At 40.9% G+C, this 17848-nt stretch overlaps 2 protein-coding genes across 3 annotated transcripts; one reads left to right on the plus strand and one right to left on the minus strand.

Moving 5' to 3' along the window:
• The first annotated feature begins 5020 nt into the window (after window positions 1-5020).
• On the plus strand, window positions 5021-6777 carry LOC122396296 (protein atonal-like). The gene has a single exon (XM_043394565.1). The coding sequence runs from the start codon at window positions 5247-5249 to the stop codon at window positions 6090-6092; it is 846 nt and encodes a 281-aa protein (XP_043250500.1). The 5' UTR covers window positions 5021-5246; the 3' UTR covers window positions 6093-6777.
• An 8278-nt stretch (window positions 6778-15055) lies between these two features.
• Window positions 15056-17302, minus strand: LOC122396370 (peroxiredoxin 1). Of its 2 annotated transcripts, none has more exons than XM_043394696.1 (4): window positions 17148-17302; window positions 15843-15993; window positions 15465-15773; window positions 15056-15380 (listed from the first exon to the last, which is right to left on the minus strand). In XM_043394696.1, the coding sequence occupies exons 2-4, from the start codon at window positions 15974-15976 to the stop codon at window positions 15236-15238; spliced, it is 588 nt and encodes a 195-aa protein (XP_043250631.1). In that variant the 5' UTR covers window positions 15977-15993; window positions 17148-17302; the 3' UTR covers window positions 15056-15235. The 2 variants fall into 2 exon arrangements, with proteins under 2 accessions (XP_043250631.1, XP_043250632.1); XM_043394697.1 differs by lacking the exon at window positions 17148-17302 and adding an exon at window positions 16718-16874.
• Between the last annotated feature and the right edge of the window lie 546 nt (window positions 17303-17848).

Here is a 17848-nt window from a genome sequence, read left to right on the forward strand (position 1 = left end):
ATCATTTTTGGTGAACAAACCTATCCCCGAAATCCTATGCACTTTTCAGAAAAAAATTGTAAAATTCGACAAAATTAAAACATTTCGAATCATTTTGGAAAAATTATTTTTAGTTGCAGGAGTTAATTACAATCATTTTTGGTCAATAGACATACCCCCGAAATCCTACTCGGTTTCGAGAAAAAAATTCGAGCAGGTGTGAAATTTATCGACAAAATTAAAATAATTCAAATCGTTCTGAAAAAATTATTTTCGGTTGCAGGGGTGAATTACAATAATTTTTGGTCAACAGACATACCCTCGAATTCCTACGCATATTCAAGAAAAAAATTCGAGAAGATGCCTAAATTTTTCGATAAAATTAAAAAATTTCAAATCGTTCTAAAAAAATTATTTTCGTTTGCAGGGGTTAATTACAATAATTTTTAGTGAACACGCATACCTCCGAAATCCTACGCGTATTCGAGAAAAAAAATTCCTTACCAAAAATCTAATATGTAGTTGGAGATGTTTACCTTGAATTTGATGCAAAAGTTTAAAAAATCATAATTTTAGAGTGGATTGGAGGATTTTAATATTTGAAAATGCAAAGAACGCGCAGAGGAGCTGATGGAACGGTTTGGTGGATTTTTAAAGTCCAGCCAACCGAGGATGAATTGCTAAGGAGATGCAAAGGACGAAAATGGGACGAGAAAGAGGGCCGACGAAGCTAAGGAAATGATAATCGTTCGATTAGTAGGCGTGTGTTCGGTTCTCTGATTTGTCCGCGAATGCTCACGTCTCTATTCCTAAATGCATATTCATCGTATTCGGAATGAACACGGGTGAACTTCGTGGAGGGTCAGGGAAGAAAGCGTCATACGGCGGTCTCATAAATTACCGCTAGTTGGCGGGTAACATGTTATTTGCCACCGAGCTCCACAAATGAGTGCACTTTGTATTTAATTACTCGACTCACGCCCAGGGAGTATCCTCGCGGCAGAACCCACCTCAGCCCACCACAGCTTCACGAATATCCCTTCGTTCCCTTATCTTTTTCTCTCCTTTCTCTCAATCTTTCCTTTTTATTCTCCTTTTCCCTTCGGGTACCACCTTTTAACGAAGCTTTGTTTGCTTCTTAATATTTCCTCCTTGTTTCGTTTCTTTCCACTCGCATTCGTGGTAATTTAATCGAATAAGCTCACGATTCGACGTCATTACAATTCATTTGTTATTGGTTATTCCCAGGTTTCCATTACTCGATTTTAATTCTTTTGTAAATCAAATTAACTCGAGTCTAGGTGACTCGAAAGCGAGTAAAGTGTTTTACTTGATTTTATTCAAGTTTGATTCAACCAATACTCGATGATAGTGTTATACCTATACAGGATGATAAGGGGAGATTCTGGAGACCAAAATAAGACGAAAATCAAGAATATCAATTTCTTGACTGAGGCTTCGTTAGTAAGTTATTAAAAAATTAAATTAAACAATATCAAATCATTTCGAAAAAATTATGTTCGGTCGCGGGGGTCAATTACAATCATTTTTGGTCATTAGACATACACTCGAAATCCTACTCAGTTTCAAGAAAAAAATTCGAGAAGATGCCTAAATTTTTCGATGAAATTAAAATATTTCAAATCATTCTAAAAAAATTATTTTCGGTTGCAAGGCTCGATCACGATCATTTTTGGCCATTACGCATACCCCCGAAATCCTGCGCATTTTCGAGAAAAAAATTCGAGAAGATGCCCAACTTTTTCGAAGAAAAAGAAAAATTTCAAATCGTTCTAAAAAAATTATTTTTAGTTGCGTGGGTCAATTACAATCATTTTTTATGGATAGACATACCCCCAAAATCTTACCCACTTTCGAGAAAAAAATTCAGAATGGGCGGAGCTTTAAATGTTAATAACTTTTTAAAGAAGCCTCGATCAACAAATTGGTATTCTTGATATTCGTTCTATTTTTACCTCTAAAATCTCCCATTACAATTTTTTCTTATTCCACGGTTACTAAAAGTCTGTAGAATAGTTTTCCACGTTCGCTCGGAGCGAAATTTATGAGAAAATCGAAATTTCCTTCGAGGGGGTGGTTCGAGCAAGCAAAGATAAGATAGATCGAACCGAGACACCGACAAAGTAAGCCGAGAGACGAAGAAGAAAGAGTGGAAAGGCAGAGGCGAGATGCCGTGGGTGAATAAAGCAAGGATAGACACGGCCGAGCATACATTTCGAAGCCCTAATTATTGGTTCCGCCACGTTTCCGTGATGAATCGGAACGATAATAGATGAAAGTAATCAATTTTTAAATTATACACCCGTTCGAGGGAAAACATTATCGCGCGAAAATGGCAAAAAAATTTTAATGCAACGAAACGTTTAACTTGCATCCTTTCTTCCTCTTTTCCCCCATTCATTTAGCTATAATACAACGTTTACATTGGTGAAATTCTTGCCAGTTTCACTTGAAACCGCGAATTAGACGCTAACCATAACTGCTAGAACCACACCTACGCGTAGAAAACAAACTTTATGCATATATTTTCCTCTGTTAATTCATTATTCTTTAAATGCTTTAAAGAAATGTTGATTTCCAATTTTACTAATTTGGTAAAAATCAATGTTGAGTAAAATAATTCGAGATTGGAAAGTCCACTGGAGGGGTTGATGCTCTTTTGTCGTGTAAAAATAGGGTGATGGAGTTTGCTAGAGATGACGAGCGTTGGAACGTAGAGCATTTATCGATGGTAACTAGAAGATGGTTGGTCTCGTTGAAGGTACGAAAAGTACCAAAAGTTTTTAAGCGGAGGATTATCGTGCCGCTACTTAGGAAGAATTTTAGGAGGACGGCGAGAGGCGATCCCGAAATTCAAGACGGCTGCGTCTGAAGGGAATGACAGAGATCGGGTTGCTTCAGACCACCGTCGTGCTTGCCGCAAACTTTATCCTACCTGTTTTCGCTAATTGAGCGAGTAAAGATGTAACTGGACCTTACGCCCCTGAGGTATTTGCACCCTTTTTCTAGATACGATCCCATTCTTTTCCCAAGGTAAATTTCCGATGGACCGCGTTCCTTGTTGCAGTCGCTTCACCCGATCGTTGGTTTAAAAAATTTTTTAAAAAGGTTCTCGACACCGGTCTTACGATCACATCGTATCCTACCACGAGCTCGTGACGTTCGATATTCCGAAAATACGACGAGGATCGTAATTTAATAAACAACAAATTGAAATTTTAAACCAACATCGAGTATTCACGGAAATGTGAAAGAAATAGATATTGGACACTGACTTGGAATATTTTTGTTAGCGTATAATGAAACCGAACCTTATGAGGAATAGAATACAACGATCCCCAGGCTTATTAGTTTTTAATTTAAAGATATTCCGCATCAACGATTTAATAAAGTTCTCGTAAAGAACGAGAAGTTCGCTGTTCTTCATGAAATTTCATATATTATTATTAAATTGTCAATTCAAGGGACTTAATTTCTATGCATCGATGCAACTGTATCTTTCTCACACATGGAACTCTACAATTTTTCATAATTTTCATCGTAAATTTAATAGTTCAATACTTATAATTTATAACAATTTAATATACTTTAAATTGCCATAACTCTTAAACTGATAGATTTATGGCATAAGTACTTTAATACTATTTTGTAGAGCTCGAAAAACTAGATCGAACAGTGCTGTCGCAGTCATAGAGTTTCATTTTTAAAAAAGGATGCAGTTCGGTGCATCTCATAAGTGCAATTGCACTTTTTAAAAAAGTTAGAATTTTATAATTCTGATCACGCTATTCGGTACAGTTTTTAAATCGCTACAAAAGAATATCAAGACACTTATGCCCTATACTCAACAGTATAATAGTTATAGTACTTTAAAGTATACTAAATTATTATAACTTTTAAACTATTAGATTTATGGCATAAGTACCTTAATACTATTTTGTAGAGCTCAAAAAACTAGATTGAACAGTGCCGTCGCAGTCATAGAGTTTCATTTTTAAAAAGGATACAGTTGCAGCGGTGCATCTCATAAGTGCAATTGCACTTTTTAAAAAAGTTGGAATTTTATAATTCTGATCTCGCTATTCGGTGCAGTTTTTAAATCGCTACAAAAGAGTATCAATACACTTATGCCCTACACCGAATAGTTTCAAAATTATACCACTTTAAAATTTATTAAATTATTTCACTTGCTTTATTATAAAACATGAACCAATTTCACTTCATCGAGAATTTTACTATTACAAGGTACACACGATTCGAAAATTGACCACGTAGTTTTACCAAAATAAGTTCCTCGTATTATACGAATACAATAGAATTGCAATATTTATGCCAAAAAAAAAATTACGCTTCATAAGAAATAAAATACCACACCGCTTTAATTATTCGTATCTTAAAAATAATCGAACATCTACGCCTAATATTTAACAGGTGTCGAAAGGGATTAGTCTACTATCGTTCTGCGAAAGTACATTAAAATCCAAGTCGGACAGTGTCCTCCCTCTTGCAAGCTCTCGTTTCTCATTCTATCGTAATAATTTTGTTCAGCAGCGTAGCGGCGTTAAAAAGTTTTTGGACCATTCGAAAGGTGAGATTCGAGCAGCCCTTTGGTAACTGTAGGTCCTTACACTTTGCAGATAATCGCATCAGTTACTTGATAAGCATCGTCCCTATTCACCCACGCGGTCGCGCGTACAGAGGGTTGCGTCGCGTGTGTAACAGGCAAAGGGCCCCCCACCCCCATGCTGCACACGCACACACATGCGAAGGGGCGCGCGTAATGGCTACGCGGTTCTGTACACACGATCGTATAGATTGAAGGCGCCGTGCCACCTGTTGCACTAACCGGCACGCATACTCCGAGATGATTGGCTCTACTTGAGCGTGGAAATGGTGGGGGGAGCCGTTGAATTTCGATTGGTCGGACGGCACGTGCTGCCACGAGTGTGCCTCGCTTCGAAAATGCATAAATCCCTTGGCGTTGCGGCAGACGAGTTCAGAATTATCCCGGACGGCCGTACCCCCGGCGTGCGTGCACAGAATTTCGAGGAAACGTTTCGGTTCCTGCGCTCGTGATCCCCACGATCACGATCCACGATTCTCGCTAGAACAATTTCGTCTATAATCGTCGGTTTTACGCAGCGACCCGTGCGACTCCGCGTCGATGCAGTGGACGTTCAGTGGAAGTACGGGACCGCACTGTTAGGGGTAGCCAGCTTGTCCGACTGTTCGACCAACACTTTGGCATGGAACTGCAGGAAATGTTTCGTTACGGTTACATGTTCCCGCCGAGAGAAGACGAGCCGGTATCGTGCATGTACCTGGACCTGCCGAGTTACGCGTACTCGAAGAAGACCGACGTCGCCCCGGTGAACGGTATCACGGTGCCCCAGTGCATCGTCTATGACAGCAACTGCAGCGACGGTTGGCACACGCCTAGCCCGACCGCGAGCCTTAGATCCGTCAGCCCCGCGAACAGTTTGTCCGTGTCGTCCGAATCGGATGGCGTGACCGGCGGCGGACCGGTCACTTACCGCCTCCTGGGCTCGATGGAGCTTTTCAACGACAGGTACGCGGGCAAACGGAGCCTGTCGACGATCGGTACCGAACCTAACCGCGATCCTATGAACGCGATAGATCTGACGGAGGAGGTGAACAGCATGGACGCGGATACCGATGGAACGGTGGACGTCGAACCGGACGCGAACCGCGGGGAGAAACAGTCGCGTCGCGACAGTATCATCAGCAACGCCAGCAGCTTCTCCGACAGAATCGCGGACGGGGATAGCGAGGACGACGCGGAGATGAGCGACACCGACGGTGCCGATCAGACGCGTTCGCGGAACGACGGGATCGAGGAGAGTCGCGACTCCGTCAGGAGACGGGGGAAATACGTCAGCTCGATGATCGTGAGGAAACGCAGACTGGCGGCGAACGCCAGGGAACGAAGAAGGATGCAGAATTTGAACAAAGCTTTCGATAGATTGAGAACTTATCTGCCCTCGTTGGGGAACGACCGGCAATTGTCCAAGTACGAGACGCTACAGATGGCGCAGTCTTATATCACGGCACTCTACGATTTGTTGCAATAAATTATGCTTACTTACTGGGGGGAGTCAGAGAAAATCGAGATACTGAAATACCGGTACGAAGCCGTATCGATATACGGTACATATATCTCTTTCCTCTGTATTTATCGATCGTATTCACGATTCAAGATTTTCAAGATTTCCTTTTCACGGATAATTTCTTATGGAAATTACGTTACCGACGGATATCGAAATTCCTGTAATACTCGAAAGTGAAGTAATTACTAGACCCGCGGATGCTTATGCATTTATGGGGAATTTTAATTCTGAAAAGAAAAAACTGTACAATGCAGAAATATAAGAAACACTTGAAGATAGAAATGGTTATGTTTAGGGGTTGAGACGACCTTCTGCTAAGCTTCTATTTCATTAATTCTATTAATAAAAATATGAATTTATATAAAGATCCACGATCTAGTAATTACTCACTGATCCGGTATTCTATCGATGGAAAAATTGTATTCGAAAATGTTTCCGCGTCTAGTTTAGCGAAATTAACCATTTTGCAGATGATATTTGCCTTGTGACTGACCGAAAAGTGAAGTTTTACAGAGACGTGACCAATTAATACTCGTAGTGTTGAATAAGTATTTTATCTTTATTACGATAGCTTGAAAAAGTATATATTTCGATAAACTTCATTTCCAAAAGAATAAATCGAATTTGTAACAGTGAATTTGATTTGATAAAAAAGGTGAATATGACTTGCAAAAAGATGAATTTCATTAAAAGACGAAAATCTTCAGTGGGGGGAGGGGGGCATGTGAGATAGAAAATCATAATATTCGTGGGCAATAATAATTTCAATCTATCGAAACAAGCATTGGAATTAACGAACGATCAAATAATTCAATTTTCATTCGTAACCATGAAAATACACAAATTAGCAGAAACATTGTTGCGCGAGAAATAGGATCGTATAATGAAAATTTCTGTAAATAATAGAAAGTTTGTATATTTTGTAAAATAGCAATAATTCGACGAATAAGGCATCTAGTTTAGTATTGTATTATAAAACGAACCAAGTCATGTAAGTACTTATAATTTATTATAAATATTAACGTGCTCTTTCTCAAGACTGATGAGCGATGCGTTGGAAAATAAAGTTATTTTATAAAACCTTGGAATTGTACACAGCATGTGCCCTTGCCTTCTTTTAATATTAGATTCGTTCGAAGCTTAATTACGAATAAACATAAAATGTCGATTCGTTAACCTTATCGTTTCGTTTCCAGAGAATTGGAAAGCTAAATTGGCGAATCTATCGTTACGTTTTTCTAACCTTTTCTCGTCGGCTGTTCCGACGTTTGGGAATTTCTGATATAAATTCGAAATTGGTACAGTTACTTACAAGTGTCGATACCAGGCTCGTATCAAGGGACGATGTCGAGAGCCAAGGAAAAACCAGCATCGTCATCGGTGGTCTAGTTGTCATACGAAACCCATGCGACGCGTCGGTGTCAGGTTTCGTTGCAATTTGAGAACCTGCAGCCTCCTTTATTCGACGATGACTCCTCTTTCGTTCTCTTTCTCTCAAACTTTTTATTTACTTCGCCTGATAATCAAACAGTTATCGATACGTTAAGTGTCGAGAAAAACATGAAAAACAGAAAAGAACAAATAAATCTATTCCAGGTACCTACTTGTATCGGTTCATTTCCACCCCGGCACGAAACCGTTTCCAAACCAGTATTCCTTCATCCGGTACGAAAGGAATCAAGCGACCAATCTATCGTTAAAATACAAAAATTTACCGTAGCAAACTTCTATACCTATTCTCTGTGGCAATACACGCGAATCGCGAACAAAATAGAATTTGATAATTAATAATTTTATCGTTAGAAAGCTGTAAAAATTACCATTCTTCCGTAAGAAGAAGACACAGCCAGAGGTGCCAGAAAAGCATCGACGGTGCCCTCTATTCACACATGCCAGATCGCACGTACGTGAGCTCGTGGAGTTTCGGAAAGTCGACAAAGGCAAACTGGACGCATGCCCTCTTTCTCGATTCCCCGAAGCTGCCCGAAGTAAGTTCGGACCGTCTCGTGGGAGTCGAGAGAGGAAGGCTCACATTCGCCTTCTCGCTCTTGAACGACTAAAATTCAACTTCGCGACAACGGCATACGATTCCAAGTCTCGACTGCCCAGGTATTTCTTACTTTCCAACCTATGTAAGCGTACATAAGCAAAGTACTATAATGAAAAGGAATTTGGTGAAACTTTTCTTACGGAAATACACGTTTTAAGACCCCCTGATCATATTTGAATTATTGAACGAAAAGAAATTCTCTTATATTATTCCTATGCATGAGCGTACATACGTATATCATTTCAGATGTCACTTCTAATATATCTGGCAACGTATAACCATTACTGCTAGCTACTGCCAGCCTCTCGCAGCCTCTGCTGGCTTCTGCTGGTCTCTGCTAACCTCTGCCAGCATGTGCGGACTTCTGCCTGCCTCTGCTGCCCCCTGCTGACCACTGCTGACCACTCCCGATACTTTCGACAACGTATAACGATTACTACTGGTTACTGCCAGCCTCTCCTGACCTCCGCTTATATTTCTGACAACTTATAACAATTACGACTGACTTCTGCCAACCCCCGTTGACCTCTGCTGACCATTGCTGATCTCGACGTGCCTTTACTGATGGCTAACTTGACATAGCAGGTAATGTCATAAAACTGTTTTACCTAGTTATACCCCTTTTTACCCAAAGTATAAGGTACGACTACATGTACTTTTGAATTTTCCTACAGTCCTCCGCTGGCCTCTGCCGACCGCTGCTGACCTTTCCTGGTATTTTTAACAACGTATAACGATTACTACGGGCTACTGCAAACGTCTCCCGGCCTCTACGGGCTTCTGCTGGCCTCTGCTGACCACGGCTTATATTTCTGACACCGTGTAACGATTACTACTGACTTCTGCCAACCTCCGCTGGCGTCTACTGACCGCTGCTGGCCACTCCTGTTACTTCTATCAACGTATAACGATTACGACTGGCTACTGCTAGCCTCTCCCAGCCTCTGCTGGCCTCTGTAGACCACCGCTTATATTTCTGACAACGCACAACGATTACTAATGACTTCTGCCAGCCTCCGCCGGCCTCTACTGGCCGCTGCTGACCACTCCTGTTACTTCCGACAACGTATAACGATTAGTAGGTGTTACTGCTTGCTCCTGCTGGTCTCTACATGCCTCTACAAGCCTCTACAAGCCTCTACATCCCTCTGCTGTCCTCTGCTGACCGCTGCTGACCACTCCTGATACTTCCGACAACGTATAACGATTACTACGTGTTACTGCTTGCCCCTGCTGGTCTCTACATGTCTCTACATGCCTCTACATCCCTCTGCTGTCCTCTGCTGGCCCCTGCTGACCGCTGCTGACCACTCCTGATACTTCCGACAACGTATAACAATTACTACGTGTTACTGCTTGCTCCTGCTGGTCTTTACATGCCTCTACATGCCTCTACATCCCTCTGCTGGCCCCTGCCGACTACTGCTGACCACTGCTGACCCCTGCTGACCCCCCCGACCCCCCTGACCCGTGCTGACCACTGCTGACCCTTGTTATCAACTTCTAACATGATGTATATGTATTAAAACTTTGTATAATGTAAATCTATGGCAATAAATGATATAATTACAAAGAATTCTATGTCTTCTCATCATTTTTTACCTTTCTTTACCTCTCCAAATCATTACCTTAGTTATAAGACACCCTGAAACTCCTTGGTTTCCCTGAACCCACTAGGAAGTCCGGAAACACCTCGGATGTCCTCAAAACTCAGAACTTTGCTAAAAATTCACGGTTTCCAAGAATTTTCGGCGTTTCCAAGAAATTCCAGGACTTTTTCGTTGTTTCAGGACTTTTTTCGCTGTTTCAGGCTTTCCCAGCTGTTTCAGGACTTTCCAGCTGCCAGGAATTTTTCGTTGTTTCAGGGCTTTTTCGCTGTTTCAGGCTTTCCTAGCTGTTTCAGGCTTTTCCAGTTGTTTCAGGATTTCCAGCTGCCAGGAATTTTTGGTTGTTTCAGGCCTTTCCGGTTGTTTCAGGACTTTCCAGCTGTTTCAGGACTTTCCAATTGTTTCAGGACTTTCAAAAATTTAAACGGGACCCCTCAAATCTTTTCGAGGAACTTAGAAATTTTTCGTTTAAGACTTTGTTATCAGGAGGACATGATGTGGGAAGAGGTGGCACGTATCTTATAACTATGGGAATGATTTCGAGAGGAAAAGAAAGGTAAAAATGATGAGAACACATAGAATTCTTTGAAATTATATCATTTATTGTCATAGATTTACATTATAATGTTTTAATACATGTATATCATGGCAGAAGTTGTCAATAAAGGTCAGCAGTGGTCAGCAGAGGCCAGCAGGGGCCAGCAGAGGACAGCAGAGGCCAGCAGAGGGATGTAGAGGGATGTAGAGACCAGCAGGAGCAAGCAGTAACACGTAGTAATCGTTATACGTTGTCGGAAGTATCAGGAGTGGTCAGCAGCGGTCAGCAGAGGCCAGCAGGGACCAGCGGAGGCCAGTAGAGGGATGTAGAGGGATGTATAGGCATGTAGAGACCAGCAGGAGCAAGCAGGAACACGTAGTAATCGTTATACGTTGTCGGAAGTATCAGGCGTGGTCAGCAGCGGTCGGCAGAGGCCAGCAGGGACCAGCAGAGGACAGCAGAGGGATGTAGAGGGATGTAGAGACCAGCAGGTGCAAGCAGTAACACGTAGTAATCGTTATACGTTGTCGGAAGTATCAGGAGTGGTCAGCAGCGGTCAGCAGAGGCCAGCAGGGACCAGCAGAGACCAGCAGAGGACAGCAGAGGGATGTAGAGGCATGTAGAGGGATGTAGAGACCAGCAGGTGCAAGCAGTAACACGTAGTAATCGTTATACGTTGTCGGAAGTATCAGGAGTGGTCAGCAGCGGTCAGCAGAGGCCAGCAGGGACCAGCAGAGACCAGCAGAGGACAGCAGAGGGATGTAGAGGCTTGTAGAGGCTTGTAGAGGCATGTAGAGACCAGCAGGATCAAGCAGTAACACCTACAAATCGTTATACGTTGTCGGAAGTAACAGGAGTGGTCAGCAGCGGCCAGTAGAGGCCGGCGGAGGCTGGCAGAAGTCATTAGTAATCGTTGTGCGTTGTCAGAAATATAAGCGGTGGTCAGGAGAGGCCAACAGAGGCTGGGAGAGGCTAGCAGTAGCCAGTCGTAATCGTTATACGTTGATAGAAGTAACAGGAGTGGTCAACAGCGGTCGGTAGAGGCCAGCGGAGGTTGGCAGAAGTCAGTAGTAATCGTCATACGTTGTCAGAAATATAAGCCGTGGTCAGCAGAGGCCAGCAGAAGTCCGTAGAGGCCGGGAGACGTTGGCAGTAGCCCGTAGTAATCGTTATACGTTGTCAGAAATACCGGGAAAGGTCAGCAGCGGTCGGCAGAGGCCAGCGGAGGACTGTAGGAAAATTCAAAAGTACATGTAGTCGTACCTTATACTTCGGGTAAAAAGGGGTATAACTAGGTAAATCAGTTTTATGACATTACCTGCTAAGTCAAGTTAGCCACCAGTAAAGGCACGTCGAGATCAGCAATGGTCAGCAGAGGCCAACGGGGGTTGGCAGAAGTCAGTCGTAATTGTTATAAGTTGTCAGAAATATAAGCGGAGGTCAGGAGAGGCCAACGGAGACTTGGAGAGGCTGGCAGTTATCAGTAGTAATCGTTATACGTTGTCGAAAGTATCGGGAGTGGTCAGCAGTAGTCAGCAGAGGCAAGCAGAAGCCAGCAGAGGCTACGAGAGGCTGGCAGTAGCCAGTAGTAATGGTTACACATTGCCAGATATATCAGAAGTGATATCTGAAATGATATACATTTGTACGTTCATACATAGGAATAATAAAGAAGCACCCGGTGCTCAATGTATCATCACTGGGCACAGACTGTAAATAATTATTGGAAGCAATACTGCTGTTGGTCGTTGCGTTAAGTTTCCGAAAATATATGGCGCTATCAATGGATCGGAGTTCTAACAACTGAAAATAGAAGAAAATATTCGCAGAAGATTATGAATATGGTCATTTCTTTATTTAATACATGCGACGCCATCTATGGATTGGGGCTCGAACTACAAAACCGTATCAGGGTCACAGAATAGGGATGGAGGTATGCCATGAACATGTTTCCCGCCAATTCGATTAACCTATCCTCCTAGCTTGACCATTCACTAATTAACAAATAATAAGAAGCTTTTAGAATTGAATAATATAGTATAGACCCTTGGTAATATTCAAGGATACATTCTATAACCATTCAGTAAAATATAAAGAGATACAAGATAATTGAAATTGGTTACGTAGTAGATACAGAGGGAAAAAGAATAAAAGTTTTAACGTGTCTTCAAAGTCTGATATACTCACTGTGAAAAGGTTAACGTGAATAATTATACGGTTGATACAATTTTGGTGGCCATATTAATCTTCATTCGAAACGTTGAAAACACAAACGTCGTATTTTTATCTTTAACCGATAACGTTAGCATTTCGTAGGAGAAAGAATAATGGTAAGGAGTTTACGTAATCCCCTCCACTTGTTCGACACATAGGTACATTCAATGATAGGTCTACGCTATATCTAATCTTTTGTTCTCGAATACACGTACAGTAAAGAGGTTAGTATGTCAGAGAAACTCGTGAACAAAAATACACAATTGATCATAGACCGTTTCGATTTTATTTTCTCGCGAAGAAAACGAAGTAAATCATTTTACTTAAATTGTTGGAAATACCTGCATCTATTTATATGCTCGCCTGAGAAAATGTCCAATGGCTGTCGCGTGGCTCTTTTCTTCCCTCGCCGTTCTTAGAAATACATATGTAATACCTTGCGTAAAAGGTGAGCCAGGAGAATTTTTTCGAGTTCGATAAAAATCTAGCGACATCTTTCTTTGCCACGGTGGACGTAGAATCGGTTCGATGCGGGGGTAAAAGAAATAAAAATTATAAAAGAAGGAAAGAAAAGGTAACCTGTTGGACAAGAGAACGTAAATATTGTTCGAAGCAATTAATTGTTCGGCGGGCTACCACCTAGGCTCTGTCAGAAAGATTCCCCCTCGACAAAGAGTAGGAATCTGGATTCGCAAGCCACTGTTGTCAAAATGCTCGAAGGACCAAAAGGCCCGGGGGGCTGGTTTGAGGAAGTCGGACAGAAACGGCAAAGGGGGGAGGGGGGTGGGGGATATAAAATGGAGGATAAAAGACGAACCGCCGCCGCGTCGTCGTTGTCTGATCGTGGAGATTGCTTTATTTGACTCCGTTTAGTGGAGAGATCCCGAAACCCCTGGCGAATATTTTCTCGGTCCCACTGCCACATCCGATTCCCCCCCTATCTTCACGAGAGAACAGACGCGACAAGACAGAGCCGTAACGCTTTAAACATCGAAATAATGTAATCTGCCGACTGGAATCAAGCGATAAATATAATCGACCGGTTGAAATTTGTCGGTGGCGAGCATTCGGCTGTTTATGTTCGCCGCACCTGTGCCTCTTCAGTATCAAGATCGATTGCGACCGGTCTCGCTGTACGATCCTACAGATAACTATCGTTTAAGAATTTTTACTTGTGATTAGAAAGTATTAGCTGCGATTTTTTCAATTTCATTCCGACGACTCGTTCAATTTTTTATTTTACGAGCAACCAGCAGAGACAGTAAATAAATATAAATTATCTTTATGATATAAAGATCTTTCTATAGAATGGACGAGTATCTGTGGCGTTGCTTCCTATGCTCGCCACCAGAGGGCTCGCGCTCTCACAAGTGCTCGACCACCTTTGGGAAATATTTTAATGGGAGATTCTAGAGGCTAAAATAAGACGAAAATCAAGAATACCAATTTGTTGACGAAGGCTTCGTTGAAAAGTTATTAACAATTAAATTCAAAAATTTCAAATCGTTCTGGAAAAATTATTTTCGGTTGTGGGGGTCAATGACAATCATTTTTCATCATTAGATATACCCTCGAAATCCCACCCACTTTCGAGAAAAAAATTCGAGAAGATGTGAAATTTTTCGACAAAATTGAAACATTTCAAATCGTTTTGGAAAAATTATTTTCGGTTGCGGGGGTCCATTACAATCATTTTTGGTGAATAGACATACTCCCAAAATCCTACCCAGTTTCGAGAAAAAAATTCGAGTAGATGCTGAAATATTCGACAAAATTAAAAAATTTCCAATCGTTCTAAAAAAATTATTTTTAGTTGCAGGGGTCAAGTACAAGCATTTTTGGTCAAAAGACATACCCCCGAAATCCTGCGCATTTTCGAGAAAAAAATTCGAGAAGGTCGAAATATATCTAATAACTAAACGAGTACAGAATTTCAATGTTATACGGTTGTTTTTGTATAAATAAAGAAATGTATAATAACATAAATTTCTGTAGCGTTTAGTTTAACATGCACCACTTTTAACAGTTTTATTCTCCGACGAGTCAATGTTAGAACAATAACTAAAATCGATCTGTTCCGTGTAAGTTATTCAGAATCGATATCACGACTAGTTTCAATCCGTTTAAACGCTGTAACTTGCGTGCGTTATCGTCGATTGCATATGCTCTTTAAAAAACGTCTCGATGTAACACTGAGATTAAATTAATGTACCGTATGACCTCTCGTTTCGCTGATTTAAATCATTTTCGATCGATTATTGAAACAGACCATCGGTTCACAGAGACTGTATAACTTAAAGAGTACTATTATAATTATTCATAATTAAGAACAACGTCACAAGACTAAAAAAATGAGTTTCTTCTTATCTGCTGTCAAAAATTCGCGATACGATGATTACGAACAGCTCCACGACATTCCGTAAAAATATAATTTCTTCTAAAGCGAATAGTTACTATCGAATGCAAGATCGAATACATAGTAAAACACACCATTGTTTAAATGAATGGTATCAACATCTAAGGACATACAAAATACATCTATTTATTGTAAGAAATTAAAACAGTTGACATTTAAGATATTACTACTTCCCCTTCCTCTAGTAATAATTATGGAATTACAGTTGGTTTTTCATAATGAACAAAATACAATAGACGTAAGTAAGACAGAAAAGTACATGGATATATTTATTCGCTTCGTTTACGAATCCTTGAAATATTCCTTTGAGCCGACGACATCGGGCTTCATTGTTTTCTTTCCTGGTTTCCAACCAACCGGACATACTTCTCCGTGTTTATCGGTGAATTGGAATGCTTGAACCAAACGTAAAGTCTCATCGACGGATCTACGAACAAACGTATCGATTAGACGATAAATATCATCATTGATATATCAGTATCTCGTGAATATTTCTTTCAAACGAGCTCACCTGCCAACCGGTAGATCGTTGATAGTGACTTGACGTAGATTTTGTTTATCGTCTATGATGAAGAGACCACGGAATGGAACACCGGTCTCTTCATCGAGCACGCCATAGTCGCGTGCGATTTTTGAACTTTTGTCGGCGAGAAGAGGAATGCTCATTTCGCCAAGACCACCCTGTTTGCGCGGTGTATTCACCCACGCTAAATGACTGAAGTGAGAGTCGGTCGACGCTGCGATCAGCTTGCAGCCTATTTTTTCAAACTCGTCAGAGCGATCGGAGAAAGCGATGATCTCGGTTGGACAAACAAACGTGCTACAAAATAAATCACGCATGATTTACAGTCACAAACAAATTTTCACTGTCTTCCAGCAATATACTTACAAGTCTAACGGGTAGAAGAACAGAACGACATATTTTCCTTTGTAATCGGAGAGAGAAATGTCTTTGAAGTCTCCATTTACAACCGCTGTGCCTTTGAAAGCAGGGGCTGGTTTTTGGATCGCTGGAACCGGCATGATGTCTTTCTAGATTTCTGCAATTTAAACGACGTTAGCAACATTGGACCAAAGTAGTTTGCTGTTACATAATTTTCAAGTAATCTGTACGTATAAAAGTTGTATCTTAGAGCCTTAATTGCAACGAAGGAAGAGGATAACTTAAACATCTCTTTCGGATTATAAGTTCTTTCGCTTAATAATTATTCTTTTCTTTCTTACGTTCTCTTACGCATTTGTTTTGTTTCTAATTGCTAAGATTGTGCATACATTTTACTCTGTGCCCAAAAAAGCCTGTACGTTGCGAATACTTGCTTAAAACGATGTAAAAAACTAGTTACTTGCAATTTGTGTACCTTTTCTTGTTTGCATCAAAGAATAAAGTTATTTAATCTATGAAACTTATTAAGAAAAGATCTTAATGTCCACGAGAAGCCAGATAATATAGATGCATAATGAAAGCTTTGTATCCTCTGACACTAGGCAATATATCTTAACATAAGTTCAAGGATATATGTTTCTGTACGTAAGGAGGCTAGCGATTAACTAAATTGATATCAAACATTATTACGTGATTTAAAAACAATTGATATATCGTAAATATCGTGTGAAATACTTAATAAAAATTGGTAATGGCGTTAATTAATGCACGAATGCAAATACATCGATGTTAAAATAATTTACAACGTTCATAGTCGTCTTTCGATAATTTATATAATTTTAAATGTGTGGTAATCTATTTAAATTAAAGCAGTTTCGTACATTACGCAGCAATTCTCTATCTGATATCGATAGATTGATCTGTAACAGTGGCGTCGGTAATCGTTAAATTCCGGCGACAATTTTTCTTCGCCGTAACAACGTTTTGCACGATCGAAAATATTTGAAAAGGAAACGCCGGATTATGAAAGTACGGATGAAACGTAGAAGGAATTCAGTTACGTAATCGTAAATTTGTGTAAAATCATTATTCACGTTTCTCGGAATTGAAATTGCGTTACCGTTTGCAACGTTCTTTCGCAATTGTTACGACGTCAATTCCGATGTACTTGAATAAAAAAAAAAGAAACGAGCGAACGCGAGATAAAATAAATTTAAGGACTAATAGAAAGTGAACGTTCGTTTAAAATTCGGATTATATTGCACGAAACTGATATCTTTCTTTTTATATTTAAAGTAAATTGCAGCTTACCAGGAGCTAAGACACGTCACCCAACTATTTGCTAGCTAATGTTCAGCACAAAGAAATATCCAACCGGCAACCGGTTTCAATATAACGTTCGTTTTATATATATATATATGTATATATGTATATATGTGAGACTCGGCATTTATATAGTATCGAAAAATAGTGCAGTTTGCGCCATCTACAGACTGCAACCGGCTCTATTGCAAAATTATAATGTATTGACAATATGTGTAGCGACAGTCTAGGAGTTTGTTTCCGAAGAGTTGGCAATACGATTCACCTGGAGGCAGTGATGGTGTCGCGTATTTTAGCGGGGAATTTGAGATAAGAACGCGGGTTGGTGCCCGTGGAGCGCAGAACCGCTCTGCTTGTCGGAGTGTGGGAATTTAATAAAACTAGACAAGAGAACTCTTTCGTTAGGTAACTTCGTACTTTATTCTACTGGTCCGAAGGCCGGTTAGAGACGCAATGACATAAGAAAAATCGTAGCGTTTCGAAGTCACCTCCGAGGTCCTCGCCGAAGTCGTTGGCCAAATCCTCCTAGTCCTCCCATAGATCCTCGTAGTCCAATCAGGGTGAAGGACGCATCAGATCCAAGCGGTAGGCCGTCCTTCCGATGCACGCACGCCCCCGCGAATCGGCGTCTAACTTTCCCTCCGTCTTCGGGTGGTGGTGGGAACTCGGTGGAGTCGCGCTTTTCCGTT

Source organism: Colletes gigas, unplaced genomic scaffold (assembly GCF_013123115.1).
Source record: "Colletes gigas isolate AHSC1104 unplaced genomic scaffold, ASM1312311v1 Colletes_gigas_Sc00007, whole genome shotgun sequence".
NCBI lineage: Eukaryota > Metazoa > Arthropoda > Insecta > Hymenoptera > Colletidae > Colletes > Colletes gigas.

What these genes read in the sequence shown, in the direction of transcription:
- LOC122396296 (XM_043394565.1), top strand. Translation starts at nt 5,247, where the DNA reads ATGGAACTGCAGGAAATGTTTCGTTACGGTTACATGTTCCCGCCGAGA.
- LOC122396370 (XM_043394696.1), bottom strand. Translation starts at nt 15,976, where the DNA reads ATGCCGGTTCCAGCGATCCAAAAACCAGCCCCTGCTTTCAAAGGCACA. An exon ending in TTCTTCTACCCGTTAGACTT is followed by an intron (nt 15,774 to 15,842) that starts GTAAGTATATTG and finishes TTTATTTTGTAG; the next exon opens with CACGTTTGTTTGTCCAACCG. An exon ending in AACGATCTACCGGTTGGCAG is followed by an intron (nt 15,381 to 15,464) that starts GTGAGCTCGTTT and finishes GTTTGTTCGTAG; the next exon opens with ATCCGTCGATGAGACTTTAC.